At 41.5% G+C, this 25,976-nt stretch overlaps 1 protein-coding gene across 3 annotated transcripts in view; it reads right to left on the reverse strand.

Moving 5' to 3' along the window:
- Positions 1-25,976, reverse strand: part of SLC4A4 (solute carrier family 4 member 4) — a 351,114-nt gene that overhangs the window by 269,343 nt on the left and 55,795 nt on the right. For all 3 annotated transcript variants that reach the window (XM_065914665.1, XM_065914664.1, XM_065914666.1), the window contains one exon: positions 10,531-10,710. In XM_065914665.1, the coding sequence (XP_065770737.1) occupies positions 10,531-10,710 (180 nt within the window). The remainder of the gene's footprint in view (positions 1-10,530; positions 10,711-25,976) is intronic.

Raw genomic sequence — 25,976 nt, forward strand, 5'->3', positions numbered from 1 at the left:
CTTCCCTAGTGACTCAGATGGTAAAGAATCTGCCTGCAGTGCAGGAGACCAGAGTTCAATCCCTGGGTCGGGAAGATCCCCTGGAGAAGGGAATGGCAACACACTCCGGTATTCCTGCCTGGATAATTCCAACGTCAGAGGAGCCTGGTGGACTATGGTTCATGGACTGCAAAGAATCGGACACAACGGAGCGTCTAACACTTTTCTCACTCCTTACCTTCAGTGCCATTCCTGTACTTTTTTCCTGTGTCCCCCCCACTGGCCAAAATGTGGAATTCAATGACATTTTTAAAAATCAATTGTTACTTAAATACAAGCTTCAGGTTGGTTTTTCTACTTATACGTTGCCCTTGATTGATCTCTTTTTCATCCAAGCTAGTACGAGCCTTCTATTAAAATTCCCCACCTTCACACTTAAAGGCAGAACATTTTCCCCACCTGCCAGACAAGGAAAGCCTGTCACTTCCACTGTACACAAAAAATATGCAATGCAGATCCTCAAGTTTATCCCATTATATTCATCACTTTGGTGTTTTTACAAATGTCAGAAAGAATCATAAAACAATAGAATAAAAGGAGCTTAAAGAGAATGTGGCATAAACATTTTCCAGTCCATTTGACAGGGGAAGAAAAAAATCTATAAACCTTCCAAGTTTGGTTTGAGCAAGCAAATAATAACTCAGGAAAAGTTTCCTTTTCCACACACTTCTCACACACTTTAGAAAACTTTGATTAGCATTTGATCCAAATGAGTGGCCAGTGGAATACCAGTTATCTACCTCCAGTTCTCATTAACCACAGTATCTCTTGTTCAAAACCTATATTTAAGAATTGGAGGAGCAAGGGAGAATATTAGCCATCTCTGGGTGTGGACATCAATAAAAAAATAATCCAAAAATCTCTCTGAAATTTTTTGCTTGTTTGTTTCCTTGGTTTTTCTTCATTTGGGGAATTCAGCAATTTCACAAGAAATAACAAAGCAGAGTCAAAGAACTGACCTAGGATTTTATAAGCTGCTCATGCATGCATTCTGGATACTAGATGAATCTACAGCGAATTTCTAGTTACAGAAATTGCTATTTCCATGACTTGGTAACAGAAATCATCCTATTTTTTGCTGAAAACAACTTCAGTTTTGAACAAACACAGCCAGCTATATGGTCGGCATGTTTCCTGTAAATCTGCTTCCAGAAGTCACATTTTCCATTACACCTAAGTTATTCCTTCCTAAAACCTCGTAAATGAAGCAGAATCAATTAAATGCAATTTCCCTGTGGCTTCTGTGTTAAAATTTTGGTAACTGACAAAGGATAATTTTAATACAAATTGCTGGAACACAGTAACAACACTACCAAAAGTAACTCCTAAGGGTATTGAGTACACTCTGCTTTTTTTTTTTTAAAAAAAAAGGAATCTGGCTTAATTGGCAAACAGCAAAAGAATAAAAAATTTCAGGGACATTCTTGTTTCAAAACCATTACATCATAATTCTGAAAAGGATGTACAAAGGTCACCTAAGTTCATCTCTGCAGCAACACGGATTAATCTGTTTATCCATGATAAACATACATAAACAATTCTTAAAATTCTCCATGCAAGACACTCCACAAACAGCCTCGGTGACATAAAGTGATTAACAAATCTCACTATCATAAGTAACCTCACTCAGAAAAGTGGAATATGTACCCCAAACAGTCTCATGCAGAGGGACGCTTACTCCAACTCAACTTGCTAATACAGTTCTTTAGTGAAATGCCATCTTAAATAACATTTTGCATTCTTGCATTGACATCCATATCTTCACACATTTTAATATTTTCTCATGAGAAAACGTACATGCAGGGTAGCACTCTTTAGTTCTGTTTTGAAAATATGAACAATTTCTATTTTTTTATGTGCTAATTAGTCATTGCAAAGCAAAGTTGCAGAACTATCCAGAATGAGAAAAAAAAAAACTTATCCTGGCCTTCTCTCTTTTCGTGTCACTATTATTCAACTCACTCTACTGCACAACTCCAGTGATTTCTATTTTAATCACATTTGAATCAGATTTAGGTTGGGAAAAATCACATTTTTTTTTAACTAAGGTAGTTGTTAATATTAAACTTTTCTCTTCAGTTTTTATTTTTGCAGACAAAGCAGAATATTTTAACCTAATCATTTCTGGACATTTTATTTGTACACCCACTCAAAGGATATGCTACTTCAAAACATGACTCAAATTAAATACGAGATATTGCTCCTGCCAGTGGGAGATATGGTTGGAGAGACGACACACACTTGAATTAAAGAAGTGAGTCAATACTCAAACCATCACAGGTCTAAGTATCAGAACATGAACTATACTTGTAATATAATGTAAAATACTTGCCACAGGAGTTCAAAAACTAGGAAAGTCATTATGTGCTGCTATAAATGCTCTTTAAGGCCTGCAGAAGCAGAGTAAACCTACAACTTTCATTAAACTACTTAAAATATTGAAAACAGTAGAGGAAGCTCCATTAGAGTCTCAATCTCTTTTTAAATGTCCAAGGAGCCCAAGTTAGGAAACTGTTTTTAGTAATGAGGAGCACTGGAAGGGTTTTATTATTATTACTATTTGTTTAACACTTTAGCAATCTGGAAACCTTGTCAGAAATAACTCCCTTCTATTTCAAGTCAGACCCTAAAGGCAGAAAACCCAAAGAAGATAATGCCTTAGGACTGCAAAGGAAACAGCAGACCCAAGAGACACTTTGATGGAAAACCAACAGGACTCAGTGAGCGGCTGTCTATGGAAGAAGAATATTTAAGAGCCAAAGATAAGGAAGATTTTGATTATATAGGTAACAAAGATGACAGGGACTCCGTGCTCACCACACCTCTACAGAAACGTGATGAAAAGTCAAGTAACACTCCCCATCCATGGGAAAGTTATTAAAAGAACCCAACATTCCTGCTTCCAGATTGTGGTCATGGAAGAATTCCAGAGAATTTATTTATAGAGTATACCCATGGTCCCCTATGGTTCCTCATTGCTAACAGTGCAAGTCCATAAAGTCCTGAATCTAAATCCCTGGAATTAAGAATCCATAGAGTCTTTCAGGAACTTTTTATATGAGAAATTTCCTAAATAGAATTACCATTTCAAGAAGATCCCTACCAATATCTTTCTTTCTTTCACTGTGTTTTAATCACACACATACTCACAAATACACTCACACCCTCAAGATTCCTATCTTATAACCTTGAACCCAAACCACAGGATGTGAGGAGCTGAGGAGCTAAGACCTGGGACCCACAGCCATTTACACCCTCTTTGCTTCATGAAAGCATACTTCACATCTGACATTCTACCCGGGGCTCTGGTTTTCTCCCACTTCCCACCCCAAGTCACAGTCTTCTTAGCCTGCGTACCCCAGCCCCTGGAGCTCAGTGGAGCCCTCTGAGGCCTCCAGAACTCATGAGTCACTATAAATAGCAACAACATCAACTCTCCCATGACACGTAAATGCACTATTCATAACATCTCATGGCATGATAAAATGGAATAACTATTGTAATAGAGCAGTGAGAGGCTGCAAGAAATGACGCTCATCCATAGTGTGAAGGACTGCCACTTGGAGGCAGCTACAAGGTGACTTCAAGAGAATTGCATTTCCAAAACACCAGGCTCCCTATGAGGTTTACATAGCTAACCGGTGAAAGAAGGTGGAAGCGCTGGGACACAGCCCGCCTGTACTCCTCAGCATCACAGAGGGAGAAACAGCAATTATGTGTACCACACAAAACACAACATTGTTGAGCCTGCCTCATGCCACCAAAAACACAAGTATGCCAAACATCTTCCTCTCTGCACAGCCCTGCCTTCATTGCTGACTCGTCCCACCCAGCTGCCCTTCTTAGCCAGATTAATTTCACTGAGAAACACAAAGAAAGAGGCAGAAAAGAGATCCTTCTCAGGAAAGAAGGGACAGCCCATTTGCCTGCAGGGGCTCAGAAGCGAAATTCCAACTACTGGCTGAATTCAAGGACACACTTGGTAATAAGCAGTCACTTGCTCTGCTGGCTGTCTTTTCCACAAAATAGGAGCACGATCAGTATCACTTCTGCCTGGTGAACATCTTGTTTCCTTGGTCCTTTCGCGCTATGCAGCATCCAGGCTGCACCACCAGCAAGTTATTAATAAGAGACTGAATTTAAGTTAGATCTCCTGAAGATGCCATTGGGATCCAGGAGTCAAGCTGACAGCCAAAGCAAAGGAAAGGCTAGTGGGCATTGATAGCACAAAATGCAGAAGAGCTTAAGGAAGTAATCTCTGCAAAGTTTTAGTCTGACGCTTTGGCATTACCTATGTACAGTGGATGGGAAAAGATGAGCTTGAAGAAAGTGTTCAGAATAACTCAAAATAATAATTGCTAACCAGATACACCGCTCATTTAACACTCAGAGCACTATGGATTAACTTCTATCATTATTCCCTGTTTACAGGAGAGGAAAGTGGAGTACTGAGAGCTTAAGTATCTTGCCAAGATCACACTGCTGGTATGGGCTGGTATTCGAACTCTGTCTAGCTCAAATGTGCTTCTAACTGCCGTGACCCACTGCCTTTTCAGTAAAATTCCATCACAAGTGACCCTTCTGAAAAGGCCACTTTTAGGTTTTCAATTATTTTTTAATACAAAAAGCCTTTGTTTCAGACCTAAAGATAAAGTACATCCTCCTACGTATATAGGATGAAAAATAGGAGGATGAAAAAGACAGCGTATTTCTTCTGTGTTTTATTTCTTAACAGGGACAGAATCTCCTACTTTCATGCACATTTCAGACTTCCTTCTCTCCTGCATACTGGTTCATTGGGGGGATATGCAAATGGCGCGCAGAAAATTGTAAGAATCTTAGATATCAGTATTCAAGGCCTCGCCTGAAAACATGTAAGAATCAAGAAAAAGTAGAAATGCACCCAGGAGAATGAAGTCGGGTAGAGGGGAGGGCACAGGGGTGTATGCGTTGGGAAAAGGGGAAGTCAAATGACAAAATCCCAAATAATCTTGGCTCTTATGCAAAGGTACTCTGTTGATTTCCCTGGAAGCATCAAACAAAAGCAGCTGCCCATTTCTCTGCTTCAGTTTCCTGGCTATAACTGGATCACCCACGGGCATCCATCGTTCCAGGCTCACAGAACAAAGCTCACTAGCATAAATTCATCAGTCCTGGTACTCATCCAAAGAGCTAAAAAAGACGACCACACGCCTGAATGAACGTCTGTGTGCGCATACCTAGCGACAGGATCCTAGCACGGATGAGACATATGTGTGAGAGGCAGTTAGCACCTCCCAGCGCCAAGGCATGTGCGAGCTTGTCAAGAGACAGATTACACATCAGACCGAAACACTGAACAGGATGTTCTGCTTGTAGCTCTGTCTGCTAACATCTTATACATCTTCAGGGTCTCTGCAGTCACGGAGCGCCTGTGAGTCCCCCACGAGCACCCAGGACACTAACAAAATGCGGAGTGCAGAGGTCACTCCATCAATGGTAGGAGTTTAGCTCGTCTAGGACCACCTCCCCATCCAGAATGGGCAACCCTCGGAGGACGGCAGTTGCTAACTTAGGGGGGAAAAAAAGTGCACAGTGGGGGAGGCAAAGGGTTATTTTTAAGAAAGAGCACAATCGAGCTTTTCTCTCCACCACCCACTCCACACCACCTCCTCGTTCCCTTGTCTCTCCTCCTGCCTGCTCTTCCACTTCACTTGTCTTCCCCAGCCTCCCGCCCCACCGCGCGTGTCCCACTCTTCTCACAGGCGTTTTCTTCTCTGTATCCCAAGGTGGGACACCAGCTCAAACACCACACTGAGAAAAACAGCCGTGCGAGGCCTCAGAGCTGCTGCTGAGCTTGGGGATGGGAAGAGGGGGACGGGGACGAAGAAGCTGGCTAGCTTCCTCCTCAAAGCTCCCAATGCCTAAGATTCAACACATGCATCTACTTTTCAGAAGCCCTGTCTTGACACCAAAGCCACAGGGAAGAGGAAAAAAGCTTCTGTGTTATAAACTAAATAAACCCATTAATTATGTCATCTTCCAGATGTGCCTGAATACTGGAAGATATTTGGCTTATGGCTTATTATAAATGTCCTTTTACTATTTGTCCTATGCCCCGTTAATATGGTTTCCAAGGCTGAGTCGCCTCAGCTTTTATTTCCAAAGCTCTTATGTGGACTAGTGAGCACTTTTAAATGTAAATGATAAATCCACGTGCTCTGTGGACTGATTTCTTCCAACAGCTATGGGTGACAAGCAGCTCAACACCCTTGGGAGCCATGTGCCCAGACCAAAGTCGTCCTTTGGCAAGAGTTGAAATAATGAGGCACTTTCCAAAGTGGGGTAATTAAAAATCAGGGCCAACGTTAACATGGCAAGAGAAAAAGGCAGAGCAGGAAATATAAAGATCATATATGAGGATTACAAACAAGAAAATCACTTGGATCTTTATCTATAAAGTGGAAAAGAGTGAGACCAATAGAAGCAATGCCGATGTCTTCCTCTGTGGTAATCCATCAACTCAACTGCCCCTCAATAAGCATCTATTAAGCACATACATTGGGCTTCCCAGGTGGGAAGTAAAGAACCCAGTAGTAGTAAAGAACCCACCTGCCAATGCAGGAGATCTAAGAACCGCAGGTTCGATCCCTGGGTCGGGAAGATCCCCTGGGGAAGGACATGACAACCCACTCCAGTATTCTTGCCTGGAGAATTCCATGGACAGAGAAGCCTGGCGGGCTCTAGTCCGCAGGGTCGCATAGAGTCAGACATGACTGAACTGACTTAGCACGCGCGCGCGTGCGCGCGCGCGCACACACACACACACACACACACACACACACACACACACACACACACACACACACACACACACACACTATGCACCAGGCACTGTGCTAGGTGCCAGAGATAACATAGGTGAACAAGACAAACCTGATCCAAGTTCTCAGGGAGCTTACGCTGTCCCATCAACACAAGACAAAACTGTAGGTTTTCTACTAACTGTGGGTTAGTAAAATCCCAAAGTGAAACATGTATTATGAAGGAAAGAGAGGAGAACTGTGGAAGACCAACACCGGAGAAGCTATTAATACATCAGATAGAATAGCAGGGCAAAGCATCTCTCTCTGAAGAGACAACACTTTAAAGCTGAAACATAAAGGCAGAGAAGAGCTAACCAGGGCAAGAATGAGGGACCATTCTAGAAAGACAGGATTGCACAGGCAAAGGTCCTGAGGCAGAAAAGGTTTGGACACCACTGAAAAATCAGTGTGGCTGAATTACAGTGAACAAGCAGCAAGTAATGCAAAGGACTCTGGTAAGACACAGTGGGCCCTGAGGCTTGACCGGGATTTCATTCTAAAGAGGGAATGATATGACCCAATTTGCACTTCATGATAATCACTAACCCCTCTGTGTGGGAAAAGATATGAAAAGCAGAGGCTGTTCCAGTTGTCTTAAGCAAGAGAGTAGGATTCCCTGGATCAGAATATGGCAGTCACATCAAAAAACATTAGACAGGTTCAGATGTATTTTAGACGTAGAACCAACAAAAGTTATTGACGTATTGCAGATGAGGGTGACAGGAAGGAAAAAATCAGAGATGATTCTCATCAAGGGGCTCTATTTCCAGGTGGGTTTTTTCAGTAGTGATAAGCATCGCCTGATATAATGCCAGGTCCATGCAAGAATCTGCCGTAGGGGGCCTGGCATGTCTGTAGACACAAGTGACTTAAAAACCACAGATCTAAGAACAAGAGAAACTTTTGTCTTCACATTGACACCAAAGCCCTACAGTTTCCCCAAAATCACAGGCTTACATGCCCCTTTTCATCTGAGTGCAAAGATTTTTAAATAGAATTGCACCAGATAAACCAGCTACCAACCCATCTAGTCTCCATGATAAGCAGTGGAGAAAATACAGTCATTTTTTTGAAGATCTTCATCTCACGTTGGATGACTCATGTCAAATATGTCACATGCATATGACTAGCAGAACATAACTAACTGTAAAATACAAATTTATCAATAATTTCTTTGCTATCATTGTCCTTCACAATGATGTCTCCGTAGGATCGCTTCAGAAACCAAGTATACAACCCAATCCGGTACTCCCCGAGGAGGAGACCTCTAAGGGTAAAGAGCATGAACTGCCTTCCGTATTCTACATGCTCTACTCAAACTGGTCTCCGGAGACCACAAGAAGTCACAGCATTCCATGGAAGACAGAGATTCAGTCTCAGTGCCTTTCTGACCCGTTCATTCCCTATTACCTACTTGAGTATTACTGGCATAGTTTCCACTGCCCTTCCTAAAAAGCTATTACATAATTATCATCTCAAAATCCTGTGGCCCATTTGTGTAAATGAGCATCTCTTTCCCTTTTAGTATTTATAGAGATGATGCACTCTTGTTCTTAAATTGCAGAATGACAGATGATGCGAGAGACAGACAGACAGACACACATACACACACACACTGAAGACGGCACCTCTGATTCTGGCTCAGGTCTTGCCAAAACAGATAGCAAATTGAGATAAACTAGTAATGTATTTGGAAAGGAATGTTATCTTTCGTTCCTCCAGACTATTAACTGTGACCTTTTTTGTCTGCATTTCAAGGACTTTGCTTGAAACAGACCCCATTTTTTTAGTCACCATACAAACAATGCCTTTCAGAAAGGCTCTCCCCCAGTGTTCCAGTGAAAAGCATGGAACTCCTGCCTCCTGCCCTCTGGTCCCGTGTAAGTCTTACATTTACTCCAACACTTTAAACTTTTAATTCCGGGGTCCATCCCCAAGCTGTCCTCAAAACATTCCTCTTTAATTCGGTGGTCCAGCTGACGGCTCCTCTCCACATAAGTACCTCTCTAGCTACTAAGCCACCTGCTCAGCTCCAGTAGACAGACTATAAAAAAATTCACAGATTCGCATCACTACATTTCACACCCTCATATTTAACTCTGTAAACTCACTTTCAACAGTTCTGAGCTGTTAATTCTAATTTAGCCTGTCATCACCTACAAAGACTGAGCTGGATCTTTATCTCTGCCACCCATGATGGATTTTATTACAGGTTCTGGATTTCCGCAACTGCAGCAAAGAGACGAAGAACTGGGCTGAGCTCGCCAGCATGAAAAGCTGTCACTATGAAACTCATGTTGGGGAATCTTCCCAAACTGGCATATGTTTCTGGTGCTTTTCACTTCTACTGCATATATTTATTCTCACTCTAGCCACAAAGCTGCCCAGATAGCCCAACGTTCTCCACATCAAAAGAAACCAAAGCAACAGACACATAAACCCAAGCACACATCCATTCGCTTGAATCCAAGGATGTGCTTTGACCTCCTGCTCCTCCGTTCCAAATAACACCTCTATCCAAAGTCTGATGGCTAATAGTTTCAACATTTTCAGAGCTGTGTCACTCTACATGACCCTCTGATTTTCAGGATGTTTTCCCACTATTCTTATTCAAATCAACCTGGCTAAATGTAACCTATAATCCTATAAATGTCATGTAAATATGTATGCGTGTATATGAGGAGGGCATGACAACCCAGTCCAATATTCTTCCCTGTAGAATCCCCATGGACAGAGGAGCCTGGTGGGCTACAGTCTGTGGGGCTGCAAAGAGTCGGACAAAGCTGAGTGGCTAAGGACAGCACAGTACATGTATTATACACACACATATACATATACATATATATGTGCATATATAGCCAAAAGTTCATTTGCGTTTTTTCATAAGACATTATGGATTATATTTTGTTGTTGTTTACTGGCCCAGTCATGTCCAACTCTCTTGCGATCCCACAGATTGGGATTTTTCAAGGCAAGGATACTGGAGTAAGTTGCCATCTCCTTTCTCCAAGGGATCTTCCTGACCTAGGAATTGAACTGTGTCTCCTGTCCGTGTCTCTTACTTCACAGAAGGCTTCTTTACCACTGAGCCACCAAAGAAGTCCCTATGGATTATACATATATATGTGTGTGTGTGTGTGTGTGTGTGTGTGTGTGTGTGTGTGTGTGTGTGTGTGTGTGTGTGTGTGTGTATGTGTGTGTGTGTGTGTATATATGTATATACATATATATGTATATATGTATAATATATATATAGAACCCTCATCTTGACCTACTCTCTTAACAGAGCCTACTTCTAAGCAGAAACAATCCAAAAATTTCTTGAAAAATGTCCCAGTTACTGCTGATAACTGCAGTTAAATACCACCTATAATACTCTGTCCTACTTCATTCATGGAAACACAGGACGCTAAATGCCTAAACGTTGTCAGATCTCTTCTGATCAGCTCAGAATTTCACCAGGTCTCCTCCTAGACCAACCTACAGGAACAAGAAAAGCATCATCTCCAGAGACATTATACTTTAGAGGCGAGCAGCCCAGCATCGCTGCACCCCTCTCCATTCGCCCTAAGATCTTCAAACGTGTCTTTCCCAAGGCCACGGGAGGGAGGCAGAGAGAGGCACCAGCCACCCAGGGGGAACTCACTGAGAGGTTTCAGGATGCTGCTGCTGGACTCATCCGCATTCTCCACATCTGACTTGTCAGAATAGTTCTCAGAGATTCTCTCCTTTTCCTTCTTTTCTCGGTGGCCTGTCTTTCTCTTGTGGCGTCTCCTTCTTCGGTAGCTCTTTGGCACATGGACCCCAATGTAGATGGTATGGTGGCCTGAGGAAGGAATACAAACCACCAGTCATTTCAAACCCCAGTCTCGGCTGCACAGAAATCACACAAGACCCGGAAGTCAGAAAATAAAAGTCCATAAATTCAACATTACCATTTCACATTTGACAAACTGGAAAAATAAAACCACCTTCCAGTTTTCACTGAACTGGATTGTAACTCAACCTGTTGGCTGGCACCAGGATTCGGTGAGGGCGTGCTCTAATTCTATCCAGATAGACTCTTTTTTGTTTAGGCAAGTCAAAGGATATTGACCTAGAAATCAGGAATTCTTGATTCTGGTCAAACCTCTGCCATCAATGAGCTATCTGACCTTGAGAATGTCCCTTAACCATTCTGGGCCTCAGTTTCTTCATTTATATAATGAAGCTCTTAAACTGGGTAATCCTTAAGAGTCCTCTCCAGTGCCAACTTTCCTGGAGCCTGTGATTATACTGAATAGAGTGATGCAAGAGGAGTTATTGGAAAAAGGGGGGGAAAGACCTAACTCAAAGTTCAGAAAGTCATTCTGCAGGTATAAGGTTTTACACTAAAACTTTTTTTACCCAATCAGCAGAATAGAGACTGAGAACTGGGACAAACTAAGAAAAAATAAGACATACTTAGAGAGAAAATTTTAGAAATACTCAAATGTTCACACTAGGAAACAGCTAAAATGAATGTCAGCTACAGCGCCATTCTCATTTTTCTTTTTTCGTTTGCAAAAGTTTCTAAAAACTGGTTGTTGCTGTGATAAAAATAAACCCAGCCCAGTAAAGATTGCCTTGAAGAGAAGGGCATGAGGAAAAAAGATTGTGAGATGCTTTTAGTTCTCGAGATGGAAGGAACTGCAATACTGACAAGTGGTATTATTCTTACAAAATCTGATAAGACAGAAAAAAAAAGAACTCAAAGTTCTACACCTTTTTTTTTCCATTGGAAAACTTTTACTTTCACTTTATATGCAGTCTAACTTCTGAATGTGGGAACCACCATTGTTTTGAATTGCAAATGGGAATTGCAAAAAAAAGATGAGATTATCTAGGGATTTCCTCCACATGCTGGAATTATTCCTTAATGACCACTGTATAGCATCAATGACAATAAATATCACACACTCACATGCAAGACACATACATGCAAATGTCTGATGAAAATACTACGAATTCCTTTCCACTGTCATTCACCAGGCATATCTAAAAGCAGTGTAATTGGCAGGGGTGTTCCCTTAAACTGGAAGCATTAAAACAATTATATCAAGAAAGATGTTCCAACCAAGAATGCAGAACCCCATGTGAATGAATAAGCAGTGGAAAAAAAAAAATCTGATACTTGGAATGAAGTTTGAGGCATCTATATAAAACATGAAGTCCCTGCCCCCAACACATACACAGACATACAAACACCCAGACACACACGTCAACTCAACTACTAAAAAGCACAGTGAAGTTCTCCCCGCAGAACGTGGTGCCAATGAGAAATTTATCATGTCTAACCACTTACAAGCAAATTGTTCTCATGGGAAAGCTATATTATACTAGGAAGTAGGAAATGTCTAAAAAACAATGTGAGTTAAGAAACAGTGTCAATTGTTTCCTGCGCTCCAGTTATTGAGGGAGTCCTGAAGCTTTATCTCAAGTCACACAATATATGTAAGCAAAGCATCCAGTTTCTTTAGTAAATCAAACACTGAAAGCTTGGTTGCCTTGGGTCAGGAAATAGGAAAACATCATGAAAAATGTTAAGAAGTCAAAGAAAAAATTTTAACCTGTCACATTAACTATTTTCTTATTAAAGAATGGTAACTAAGCAAAAAGAAAAAAAAATAGTAATTAAACTGCATGAGTCAAATTGATGTTTTATGTAAAGATTTTTTAAAATATATTTAGCCAAATCTGCATAGTATATACCAACCACAAAGGTGGCTCCTTTTAAGACATTTCCAATTTCAGACATTTTTATCAGCTTCATTAAGGTACAGTCCTTCACATGCCATAAAATTCACTCATTTTAAGTTTATCTTTCTACTTTAATCTCTGACAAGTCTGAGATTTTTCTGGAATAAAAACTAGTATTTTATAAAGTAAAAGAAAAGGAGAGTATATACGAATGATTTTTAGCATATTTACAGAGAGTTGTGCACCCATCGCCATAATCCAATTTCAGAACTTGTCTACCGATCAACACACATCCCTCATGCTCATCCACAATCACTCTCTGTTCCCACTCCCATCCCTTAGTACCTCTCAGGCATCTTTTATGCTGTCAGGGATGGGCTCCAGGAAGCTACAATTCTCTGGTACCCACAGGCTATGAACTTTTGCGGGACCCCTTACAGCATAGTAAAATAGAATATGCTTTGGGTAAGGAAGCTCTCTCCTTCCAAGAGTAGCCAGAGGAAAACATCACTGAGCTGAGTAATTCAAACGCAAAGCATCAGGAAATTCAAACAGGGGCTCTGCATCAACGGAGAGGGGTGGGATGGAGAGGGAGGTGGGAGGGAGTTTCGAAAGGGAGGGGGTATATGTATACCTATGGCTGAGTCATGTTGAAGTTTGACAGAAAACAGCAAAATTCTGTAAAGCAAATATCCTTCAATAAAAAAATAAATAAATTTTTTTTTAAAAGGCAAAGCATCCTCCTTTTCTCTCAGACATTACTAGTAACTAAATGTTCCTTTTCTGTCTTTGTTCAGATAAAGGAAAAGGCATAGAGTCCCAAGGTTAAACAAACCTTTAGGACCTAAGGAACAATGTCTCTGTTTCAGCGATTACTTCTCAACCTCTTTTCACTTCAGCTTCTTTGCCCACCAGAAGAGAGGAAGGCAGCATCACTCTGGAGTAGGGGAAAGGCACGCTTTCTCAAAATGATGACCAAATATTTTTATAAGCTGTATATGCTAGTACCAAATATACCAAAAGTAAAATGAGCTGGAATGAAAGCATTCTTACCACCCCCACAAAATACCTGTCTTGAGGATCAATAGAAGCGGTGTTACTGATTTTTTTTTTTAATGCTATCACCAACAAGAATATCATAGTTGATCTCAATATTTATTTTCATTAAAATATCTTTACCTGTTTCAGAGATGTGCCATGAAGACTGATGGCTATTTTTAAAATTACAAGTCACCAAATGACAGCAAGCTCTTAGAAAAGCCATAGAGGTGGATGATATAGTATTAATTTAAGTGTAAAATGAAAAGGGGAAACTTGATAGACAAGCCTTCCAATTCAGCAGGAGTCTACAAAACAGTAAGATGCTCGGAGAATCAGGAATAGCTACCTGTTTAACTTATGAGGGAATAAGTTTTAGGCTCCAAAGAAAAGAATTCTCCCCTAGTGAGTGAAAGTCTCTCAGTCATGTCCAACTCTTTGCGACCCCATGGTATACTCCATGGAATTCTCCAGGCCAGGATACTGGAGTGGGTAGCCTTTCCCTTCTCCAGGGGATCTTCCCAAGCCAGGGATTGAACTCGGGTCTCTCGCATTGCAGGCAGATTCTTTACCAGTCGAGCCACCAGCGAGGCCCAAGAATGCTGGAGTGGAAACCCTATCCCTTCTCTGGCAGATCTTCCCGACCCAGGAATCGAACTGGGATCTCCTGCATTGCAGGTGGATTCTTTACCAGCTGAGCTACCAAATGTCAGTAAAGACTGCTTCCAAAGATAATGTAAAAAGAAGAAGGAGCAAAGAAATTTAATAGCTATAATTCATAAGGAAGCGGTGATTGGTTTAAATGCTATTAAAATAAAGGTTATATTTTTGCTACTCAAAATTTTGTAGAGTAGAACTACTAGAATCTACATTTGACAGTGTTCACTCAGGTGTGAGTCAAAGGGCATTCAGTCCTAGATTTGGCAGGGCCTCAGTATCATGTGTTCAAATAAATACCCTGCATACCTTTCTGTGACAGATGGTGCAAGTTCTCAACAAACTCTAAATATCTTGGGAATATCTCACAATCCATTCCCAGCCAGTACTCCTGGGAAGAAAACATAGCTTTTCTGGTAACCTCTGGCCTTTGGAAATTATCACTAGGTGATCCATGTTTCTTCCTGTCTTCACATGCTCCACCTCAGGGGCAAGCAGACGTCCTGAGATGCTGTCATGTTCACTTCTCCCAATTCCTAAAATATTCTTACACTAACGACATTGAGAGTTGCTATTGTGATCTGAGGCCACCAGAGAACTCTTACACTTAATAACTGTAGTCATTTAAGTGAAAGAGGCTTCCACGGGTACCCACTTCACTACCAAAGATGATTTAGGACTTTGAAGAACAAAACCCATCAAGTGAGTCAAGCTAAAATTTCTGTAGAGAACCGAGTGGTTAACAATATATGCCTCTCTATGCAACACAGATCATTAGCTCCTTTAGGAAACATGAATGAGTGAGTAAGTGGAAGCCGCTCAGTTGTGCCAACGCTTTGCGACTCCATGAACCATACAATCCATGGAATTCTCCAGGCCAGAATACTGGAGTGGCTAGATTTTCCCATCTCCAGGGGATCTTCCCAACCCAGTGATTGAACCCAGATCTTCCACATTGCAAGTAGATTCTTTACCAGCTGAGTCACCAGGGAAACCCTTAGGAAACATGGTACTATGTTTATATACATACAGATGAAAGAAGCCACTTACGGAATTCTTACAAATGTGCCAGGTTGTGGCTGGTCTCCTCTTTCTATTACCTCATGCCATCCTCACCACTGCACGAATTAAGTGAACGACAGAGGATGAGATGGTTAGATAGCATCACTGACTCAATGGGCATGAATTTGAGCAAACTCTGAGTGACCATGGAGGACAGAGGAGCCTGGCAGGCTACAGTCCATTGGGTAGCAAAGAGTTGGACATGACTTAGCGACTGAACAACAAAAACATCACCATTGTACAGGCAAAGAAACCAAGGTTCAGGGAAGTCAAGGATATTGTCACCAGCTAACTCATAAAATTCTACAGAAAAGGGACTTTGCTGATTGTCCAATGGTCAAGACTCTCAGCTCCCAATGCAGGGACCCAAGGTTCAACCTTTGGTCGGAGAACTAAGATCCCACATGCTGCAAAGCATGAACAAAAAAAAAAAATTTATTAAAAAAAAAGATATTAATCTCTTTTTAAAAATCCCTCAGGAGAAATATCTCCCAGGTCTCAACATTAAAAATAGCAAGTGCTTCACCACTGCTTTGGTGGTGCTTTGTCTGTTTTTAGGGGGCTTTTTTGTGATAGACACTATATTTATACCATCTTATAACTGATGTTTCCTTCCTCAAGTTGACAGCTAGAAATAGAAGAGACAAATCTCAGGCCAACCTGCAAGGGGTAGACAGTTTTGTGACATGCATTTTAAACACTAACCTCACTCTTCCAACTTTTCAATAATTATTTCCCCTTTGTGTTGAAACTTTTTAGAATAAGGCAGCGTATAAATATTTTTTAAAACCTGAGATGTCAGTACCAGGGGTAGAGGCTGGGGGTGGCTGTGGGGGAATGTAGATTTCCAACCAGAGAGTTAACTGATCCTTGGTGCTCCTTTAAGTACATCGAAATCTACAAGTCTAAATCTTTCTCCAGAAATCTACCTTCCCCCAAGGCTACCCCACCCACCATCAGCCCCAGTCTCCTACAGAACATCACTAATTAAATTCTGAGAGATGCTCCTAATTTGATTTTTATCCACATTGTTCATCTTTCTATAATCAATGGGATTTCTGTTCTCTCTGGTTCAAAGCAAAGATTCTACACCACTTGGGAATTTACATCGTTCTTTCAGAACTACTCACCAATATTCCCCAAACATAAGTTAAATACTGCCTTCCTTGGCTTATCTAAAGTAACCTGGTCTTATGCCAAAGTGTCTGAAACTTGTTGTAGCTATTACCAAGAAGGATATAGAGGAAGGAGACAAATTAAAGAGACATTTATTATTTCTTTTTAATTATGAAAAGAAAAATGTTGGAAGAGGAGGCAGAGACCCTGGATGTGGGATAGACTGTCTAAAAGATGCTGGAAAGACTTTATATCTTGTACCAAAATGCATCTCAAAGGTATTTTGGAAGTGCACGCATAAGAAACCTTACAGAGAATCATAGTATCAAGTTCAGATGCCAGAGAGGTTGTGTGTTTAGCACTCTATATAATAAGAAACAGATCAGTCTGTCTAATCCTAAATACTTCAATAAAGGAAGTACAAGTAACTCGTTAGTGCTTTACCCACAGACCCAGAAGAGTGTCCATTAAGTTCTATTAAGTTCTATTAAGATATAGTCAATGCAACATGGCTAATTTATTTCAGCATAAATACCAGTTCATGAAAAGAAAACTCACTTTGAAAGGCATGTTATAATTTTGCATTTAACAGGGGGTAAGTCAGCCCCTTTGGTTGGCTGTTTGCTTGACAGTCCACAAAACAGATCCCACTACTCAAGAGAAAGGATCATTTCTATTTCTATATTTTGGATAGGGCCGACTTTTCACACAGAAAAAAAAAAACAATGCGTGTGTTTCTTAATAGATTATTGCATGCTACATATGTAATTTATTTACAGACCATTCTGAGTACTGATTAGTAATCTATTTTAATATTAATGCTACCAGTTACACTTAGGAGCAGGCATGCAAGCGAATAAGTAGTCAGAGTGATGAAAAACAGGGAAATACTTTTCTTCCCACTGAAATGACATGGGACTTTTGTCCACTGAAAACCTCCCAGAAATTCTTAAGGTAGCTTGAGGTTTCCCAAGCAAGACTGATAAGAAATCTCAGCTTGTTACCTGGTATTTGCTGAGCAGAGAACTTTTAATATTTAATATTTGATGATGAAAATGATAATAATCTCGAGGCAAAACAAACAGCACAAGGAAAAAGATCTCAAAGGGGAGTTGAGCTTATGCTAACTTAGCTAAACTCTTGTCTTAAAGAACAAGCTAAAGCTCAGAAAACTTTTGCGCCTGCTTTACAAGTGCTCATTTTTAGCAAAGTAGTTCTAATCAAAGTCTTTAGGTAGGTGGGCTACAGTCCATGGGGTTGCAAAGAGTCGGACACAACTGAGTAACTAAGCATAGCACAGCAAAGGTGAGGAACCTATGACCACACACTGAAGTTATCCTTTCATTACAGCATCCATTACTGCTGATTCCAGAGGCTAAAACTGACCAGCACTGTATAAAATCTGAATGAGTGAATATTTTTAAAGAAATACAGCTTTCTTATATTTAGAGATCCATTATTTGAAAATATCTAGGCCACAACGACAACTTAAAGGCACTACGGGAGCCAATTTTGATGAGTAAACAGGACTAAAAATCATGTTATCTTTTATAAACTGCAGCTCCTGAAGTGCTTCACAATCTCTAAAACACTGCTTCTCCAAAGTAATTTTAATTCTGCTCTAGCGAAACCTCTTTTGGCACTAATGGTAGAGAATCCGCCTGCCAACACAGGGGATGTAACAGACTAGGTTCGATCCCTGGGTGGGGAAGATGTCCTGGAGAAGAGAATGGCAACCCACTCCAGTATTCTTGCTGGAGAATCCCATGGACAGAGGAGCCTGGTGGGCTACAGTCCATGGGGTCACAAAGAGTCAGACACGACAGAAGCTACTTAGCACACACGCACATAGTTTTAAAGTATAATCTATATTTATACCTATATCTATATATATTTATGGGGTCTTCCTGGTGGCTCAGACAATAAAGAATCCACCTGTAATAAGGGAGACCTGGGTTCGACCCCCAGATTGGGAAGATCCCCTGGAGAAGGGAATGGCTACCCACTCCAGTATTCTTGCCTAGAGAATTTCATGGACAGAAAAGCTTGGCAGGCTACAGTCCATGGGGTGGCAAAGAGTCAAACACGACTGAGCAGCTAACATTTTTTAACACATTTATATTGATATGTGTGTGTGTGTGTGTGTGTGTGTGTGTGTGTGTGTGTGTGTGTGTGTGTATAAAATCTCTACATAGAGAGATAGAGAGCTAAGTATCATTTTTATGGACAATCCAAATCCGATATGTCAAAAAAAATATCCTCCATTGTATATAGTGCACAAAGATGCACAGCAAATGCTGTTCTTATCTCTCCCTCCTATTTCCAAAGGGGGGAAAGAAAGCCCTATTTCTCTTCCTTCCCACCCACCTTGAGCCCTGATAATAACTTGTGAACACTCTCTGTTCTCCAGAGAAGGTACTCCAGAGCACTCCCCCAGAGCACTCCCCCTGGGCAAGACAAAAAAATCCAACTTTAGATCAAGGCTCCTGGAGAAGGAAATGGCAACCCACTCCAGTACTCTTGCCTGAAACATCCCATGGACAGAGGAGCCTGGTGGGCTACAGTCCATGGGGTCCCAAAGAGTGGGACACGACTGAGCGACTGCACTTTCACTTTTAGATCAAGGCTAACTCACCCCTCAGTTAGCTGTCTAGTCATTATGCAGAGTTTAACTATGCAGCAGAGGCAATAACTTCCATAACCTCAGTCTCCCCTACCCCTGCCAGGAGCCAGTATCAGGCCATCCCCATCCTGCTTTGGGAGGGTCTCCCCAGAGCTTTTACACTGTGGGTGCCAACCCCCAGCGCTCAGGTCTGTCATCCTTTTTACTTGACAGCACAGAGGAGAGTGGATCCAAAAGGCCTGGAAGGTCAGAGCCAGCCAGGGCAGTGCAAAGAGGCGCCACCTCACAGGAAGAGATGAACCCTTGACTCCTCCTGACACCCCAGAACCCTGAAAGAGCTGGAGAATTTTAATGTGCAATACACATGCAGTCAGACAAAATCCACCTGTGAGCCAAACGCAGAGAACTGACAGTTTCCATTATCTCTCTTGTGGTCACCACTTGCACAACTGAATGGCAAGTAGGGCTGGAAGAGAGAAAACAAAGGCTAATCCAATGGTCATTGATAACCGGATTTGCAATTGCAGCCAGAGAGGCAGCTTAGACAGACACATAAATGCACACATTCACACTCTCTTTCTAACCACATTGTCCGTCTGCGACTCTATTCTGGCTTCCCTTTTAGCACTAGCCTAAGCCCTGCTGGGCAATAGGAAGAGTAGACTTAGTCACTATAGACAGATAATCCACTATATAGTCAATGCACTCACAGCTAATCAGGTATCAAACATCTAATATTAGTTCACATAATTCCCTCCTCTCACACACCTGTACATAGATAAATGAGATTTGGATCAGGCAGTGGGGAGCGGGGGGTAGATTGGGGGGGCTAAAACAATGACCAAGAAATAGAAAAAGTGCTACAAATGACTCAAACTAGCATAGTTAAGCCCGATCCCAGAAACGTCAGGACTATGATTTTCCATATGCACCCATAAAAACAGGACAACATTCACTGACACAGCAGCACATAATCACACTTTTAGAACTGAAATGACCTTAAATATCACCCGATTAAACCTCTTCATGAACCAGTGAACCAAGTAAAGCTAAATAGCTAATGAGGCAGAGGCTGAGACTCTTGGAGCTCCTGGTTATAGAAGGCTTCCTTTCTCACTTCCCCACTACCAGGGTACCAACACTCCACCATACCCCCTATATTCCACTGTCTGCAAAATACAGCCAAGTGGGGAGAAAAAAGATTAAGCTTTCAAGTTAGCAGCTACAAAAGAGGACAAAACAGGCTCAGGAATTCTCTGAAAATGTGTCTTATTATCACAGAATGACAAGTTTAAATCTACAACACTTAGCTCTGTAAACTGCCCCAGAATATGAAGACATTCGGGCAGACGCCCGTCCTCCCAAGAGCACCTGTGATCGTGCAAACAATGAGGCCAGCCGGGCTTACGCCTGCTTTCCCTCGCACCTTTTCACAAGCTCTCCCAACACCTTTTATTCTTCTCCATCCAGTTCTTCCTACTCCCTGCTCTTCCAGGCGCTCCTTCCAGCTCTCACCCAGCTTCCTTTCCAAGATGGAAAGGGACCAGACCTCAAGCACACATTTTTGGAAGGAGCACTGCCCTGGTAAAATTAAGAAGTCTGGCTCCGTGTTCTAGGGTTCCAAATTACCATCGGCGTTACTGCAAGCAAATCACTTTACCTTCTCCAGGGCTCGTCTCTCCATCGGTAAGGTAAGAACACTAAGCTACATTTTCTTGAAAATCCTTTTGAGTTCTAAAAATTCTGTAATAATTCCAAGGATTTTAATTGGTTAAGTGTAATAAAGCACATAAGGGAAAGGCCAAAAGTTTTACTATTATTTCTCCAACTCCCTCCACAACTACTTACGATGGTAGATTTCTCTTTGGGCATTCTTCAATCTCCTCTGATTTGCCTCTTTCCTGACAATGCCGCCTAGACTGCTAAAAGCCACCAGTCACCCTTTTTCTGCCAAATCTACCAGTTACTTTTCGCTCCTCATGTACTTGATTCTAGGCAGCACTCAGCACTGTCCATCACTGGCTCCTCGTTGAAAACAGTCTTCTCTTGGCCTCAGAAGACTTCTAGGATTGCTCCTTCTCAAACGCTGGCATCGAAGAACAGACCAGTCCTCCTCCCACCCTCTTCTCGTCCTTTGGTAATGTCATCCATTCATGTAGCTTTATTTCTTAACATTTTGTTTTGGGGATTTTTAAAAATATTTATTTATTTATCAGTTTATCTGGCTGTGCCAGGTCTTCACTGCAACATATGGGATCTGGTTCCCCGACCAGGGATCGAATGCAGGCTCCCTGCACTGGCAGCAAGGAGTTTTAGCCACTGGACCACCAAGGAAGTCCCCCTATGGCTTCAAATACTAGCTGGCTCCCTCGGATTCCCAAACTTCTATCCCCATCCCCATCCTTTCTTTTTAGCTCCAGCTTGTGTGGCCAAGTACTTGCTTTAGAGTTCTACTGAGTGTCTCACATGAGTCTCAAAGTCAAAAAGCTGAACGTCTACCGTCCTTCACTACTATCCCTCCAGTGTTCCTCATCACAAATGGCATGTAAGTCCCCAAACTGCTCAAAGCAGAAATCCAAAAGTAATCACCCTCCACCCGCACATCTGTCCATCAGCAAGTGCTGGCACTTCAACCCATCTTTTTCGTCCCAGGCTAAACCCTAAAATCATCTCTCACTTGAATCTTAGCAACAGTCTCCCTACTTTTATCTTTGTCCTCTTGGGATGCTTTCTCCACCCATCAGCCAAAGAGATTTTTTTTTTAAATGCAAATTTTGTCTTGTCACTTTCCTGCTTACAACACTCTGTAGTGGCCCCCCAGTGCACACTAAATGAATCCTAAATCTTTAGCAAAAGTCATGAATTATCTGGGTTCCATCCACTTCTGGCCACTCTCTTCTGGTTCATGTGGTCCAGCTGCATGGGCCTTATTTTCACTTCTCAAACAGGCCTGCTCACCAGTGGGCCTTCATGCATGCTGACCTAGGAGGTTTCCCTCCTTCTTGACCTAGATAACCCTCTTCAGCCTTTAGGTCTCAAGTTAACATCACTCTATAGGAGAGACACATCTTGGTCTCCATGTAAACTCACCCACAGGCATGATATACTCTTTAAATTATCATATCAACCAACTTTGTGTCCTTAAATGATGATGAGTTCATTTGATGACACATTAATTACTGACCTAATTGGTCACACAATGTTATCACTTTCAGTAATACTGGAAATAACATATTTGAGCTTATATATCTGCAAGTGTTCTTACTATTTTTATAAGCTAAAAAAAATTAATAAAAGCGTTGTCCATCAAAGTTAATGAGAAGAGTTAATGAAAGTTACTCAGTCGTGTCCAACTCTTTGCAACCCCATGGAATTCTCCAGGCCAGAATACTGGAGTGGGCAGCTGTTCCCTTCTCCAGGGAATCTTCTCAACCCAGGGATCGAATCCAGGTCTCCCGCATTGCAGGCGGATTCTTTGCCAGCTGAACCACAAGGGAAGAGAAGAGTTAACACAGATAATAATCAGCTAACTTGCTGATTACCAGATATCAGTACTAGCTTTAGTCGGAAAGCACTCTGCAGTCACCGTAAGCACTTGAGAAAGTGTTAAACACAAAAGTAAACCACAGGCAAGGACTAGACCCAAAGAAGTTAACACATTTAAGTTTACAGGGTTCATCCTGGGGATTTCAAATTAGTTTCCTTATACCCCTAGCAAAACTAAGAGATAAGGAAGTACCAATGCTATTTCTTTGCACGAAAATCTGTGATTCAGAAATGAAGTAACTGAACAATGACTTACTGCAAATGTCAAAGTATTTTTCTGGTATTATCCAAGAATCCTTACAGCATCTCTAGTAGGTGGGGAAGAAGATAGGTTATTAACTGCACTCTGCATGAAGGAAACACAACCACACAAACACGATCGGCCTCATGTCACCCAGAAAGACAGGGCACAGCCAAGAACAGAAATAGGTCCTGAGACTCCTGGTTGTCCACCACATTCTCTAACCCACAATACAGACTGAATTAAAGTACCTCAAACACCAGATGCTGACTGAATTTGTCAAATACGTGTATCCATTGGATTCAACTGTGTGCTTTCATTCTATACCCAAGACACTGTCTTTATCTTTCAGCAGGGATGGAATCACATCGAAAATGTAATAATCAACTAGAGGGCAAGGTTGTGATTTAACTAATTCATAAAATGTGTGACTCTGGCCCTCTCAAGCTGGTACGCTGGCTGATTTCACTAAAATTCAGACACCCCTTTTGATTTCCAGAAGGTCTGGCCTCGTCAAAGGTATTGAGTAACCCACCATCAAGAGGGAGTAAAACCATGTCCCAAGAGGTTTGAGTCTGCTCTCCTTTCAAAGTCAACAGAGTATCAAGAAAGATGAACACATCGGATGTAGCAAGCACTTAGGATGGCTGCCTTCTAATTCTAACTCTTGGTAAAGGTAAAAGCGATTCATCAGATTTAAAAGCTTTTGCAGCTATTCAGGGAAGGGAGTTATTTAAGTCGCCTCTACTAATGATTCAATGGGTGTCACTCACCACCCTCCTTCCCTTCACCTTCATCCCACCTGGCAATCAGCAGCTTCAGGGGCACAATATTTGGAACCTCCCGTGAACTCCTACCACAGAAGGCTCTCACCTCAGTCCCCTATGTGCTATCCGCCAAGAAAGTGAAATGAGCCAGAACAAAACCAAATCCCATCAGCATGCCCCCTTCAGCACCGGGAGAGGCTCCTCTGAGCTTTATTCAATTTTATTCTATTCTTACTCTACTCTCCTTCATCAGACCCAATTTTCAATTCCCAATGACTTTGAATCTTATAATGATAAAAATGGGGAAGCAGCTTGAACACTTAGTATTATTTCTATACTATTGCATAATCACATTGAATTGGCACCTAAATTATATAACAGTCAGTAGAGAGCAGAATTATCCTAGTTCATGCTGCATATGGGGAAAGGAAAAAAAGAAAAATATATATATAGTGTGTTTGTGTGTTTATATATGTTACACATATAATAAACATTTGAATCCTCCTCATTGGTAGGAAACTACCACACACTTAAATCTGCTTTCCAGAAGGGTAACTTTGCAGGCCTTATTATAATGGGCAGACATTTGTACTTTACCCTGTAGGCAAGTGTAGTTAGTATATCTTTTCTTGGAAGAGGAGACAATTTCACAAATTAGAGGTACTGTCTATCGGAGCAATCTAACCATGGAAACCAGATCTCACACCCAGAGCCTAAAGGGAATCAGAACGTGTTCAAAGAGAAATAGACAGCAGGCCTCAGGAAAATTCTCTTGACCTTCCTGGCTTGCCTCTTCCAAAACAAGAAGCAGTAGGTAAGTATGGTTATTAGGAAGGCAAGGGATAGATGTTGGTAAAGATGAATTAAGAAAATAATGGGTTCAGGATGGAGGGGACACATATGCCTATAGCTAATTCATACTGATATATGACAAAAACCATCATAATATTGTAAAGTAATTGTCTTCCAACTAAAATAAATAAATAAAATTTTTAAAAAGAAAATAAATATTTTGGTAGTTCAAATTTTTTTAATGTTAATCACTGAAGATCATTGGTGAGGCTGTATCAATCAGAAAGCAAAAGAATACAACAGTGATAGAGTATAAAGTAGGCTTCCCAGATGGCTCAGCAGTAAAGAATTCACCTGCAATGCAGGAGCCTCAGGAAATGTGGGTTTGATCTCTGGGTCAGGAAGATCCCCTGGAGAAGGGCATGGCAACCCACTCCAGTATTCTCGCCTGGAGAATCCCATGGACAGAGGAGCCTGGCAGACTACAGTCCATAGGGCCGCAAAGAGCTGACCACCACTGAAGCGACTTAGCACGCACACACGCACTGTATAAAGTACTCCTATCCCTAATGCCAAGGACAGCAGCAGCACCGTCTCTGGTCGTTATTAAAGCAGTTCTATGGTGAATGGTGTGTTTGAATCTCATTGTGCAGAACTGAGAAATTCAAAATCCAAACTTTAAGTTTTGTTCTTCACTCATGCAATGCTTCAGCAATATAGCAAGTTTTAAACTTTTATTCCCAAACTAATGTTTAGTCACTCTGCCTTAACACATGAATGATACAAATGATAGAGACTCCCCAAAATAAATATGAAACAATTAGTCTCAAAAATATGAGGAGATAAAAAGCTTCAAGAAAGAAACTCCACTGTAGACAAAATTTGCGGCAAGTGTATTATTTCAGAATTTCTGGATCCTTGGAAAACATGACTCAAGTACCAAGTTCAATTCTGCAAACTTGTTGCATAAAAGAATGTAACCACCTAGGACAGAAAGTGGCTTCCAGAAGGCTTTAGCCCATACGGTACTACCAGGGAATTCTCTACAACTGGAAAACTCTGAGAAGGGATGTCTGAGTCCTGCTTCCAAACCCCATGGGACTATCATCTGATTTCCTTGAAGCTCAAGAAATCTATACACAAATACTTAACTTCAGTGACACAGAAGGAGGTGTCAGAGAGCTGGGTGCTGCCTGCTTTAGGACCTCTGGCAGGCTTCCAGCTGAGGCCATGACGAGAAAGAAGCAGGACGCTGGGAAAGGTCTGTGTGGGTTCCATGTGCTCTGGGAACCCAAGCTACTTATTCAAGCTCAACCCTTAAAACACCTGACCACACTTCCTCCAAGCTCTCCGACGTGTGGACACATTGTTTCTTTTAAGAAGGTTTTTCCTTCAGCAATATTTGCCCAAGTATTTCCTCTGTACACACTGTTTTCTGGGCAATTATAGAGAACAGGAGAGAGGAGGTCAGCAAAATGCAACCTGACACTTATATCCAGCGCTCAGAATAGCGCTGACCCCAACCAGCCCCT

This window comes from Muntiacus reevesi, chromosome 22, assembly GCF_963930625.1.
Source record: "Muntiacus reevesi chromosome 22, mMunRee1.1, whole genome shotgun sequence".
NCBI classification, from domain to species: Eukaryota; Metazoa; Chordata; class Mammalia; order Artiodactyla; family Cervidae; genus Muntiacus; species Muntiacus reevesi.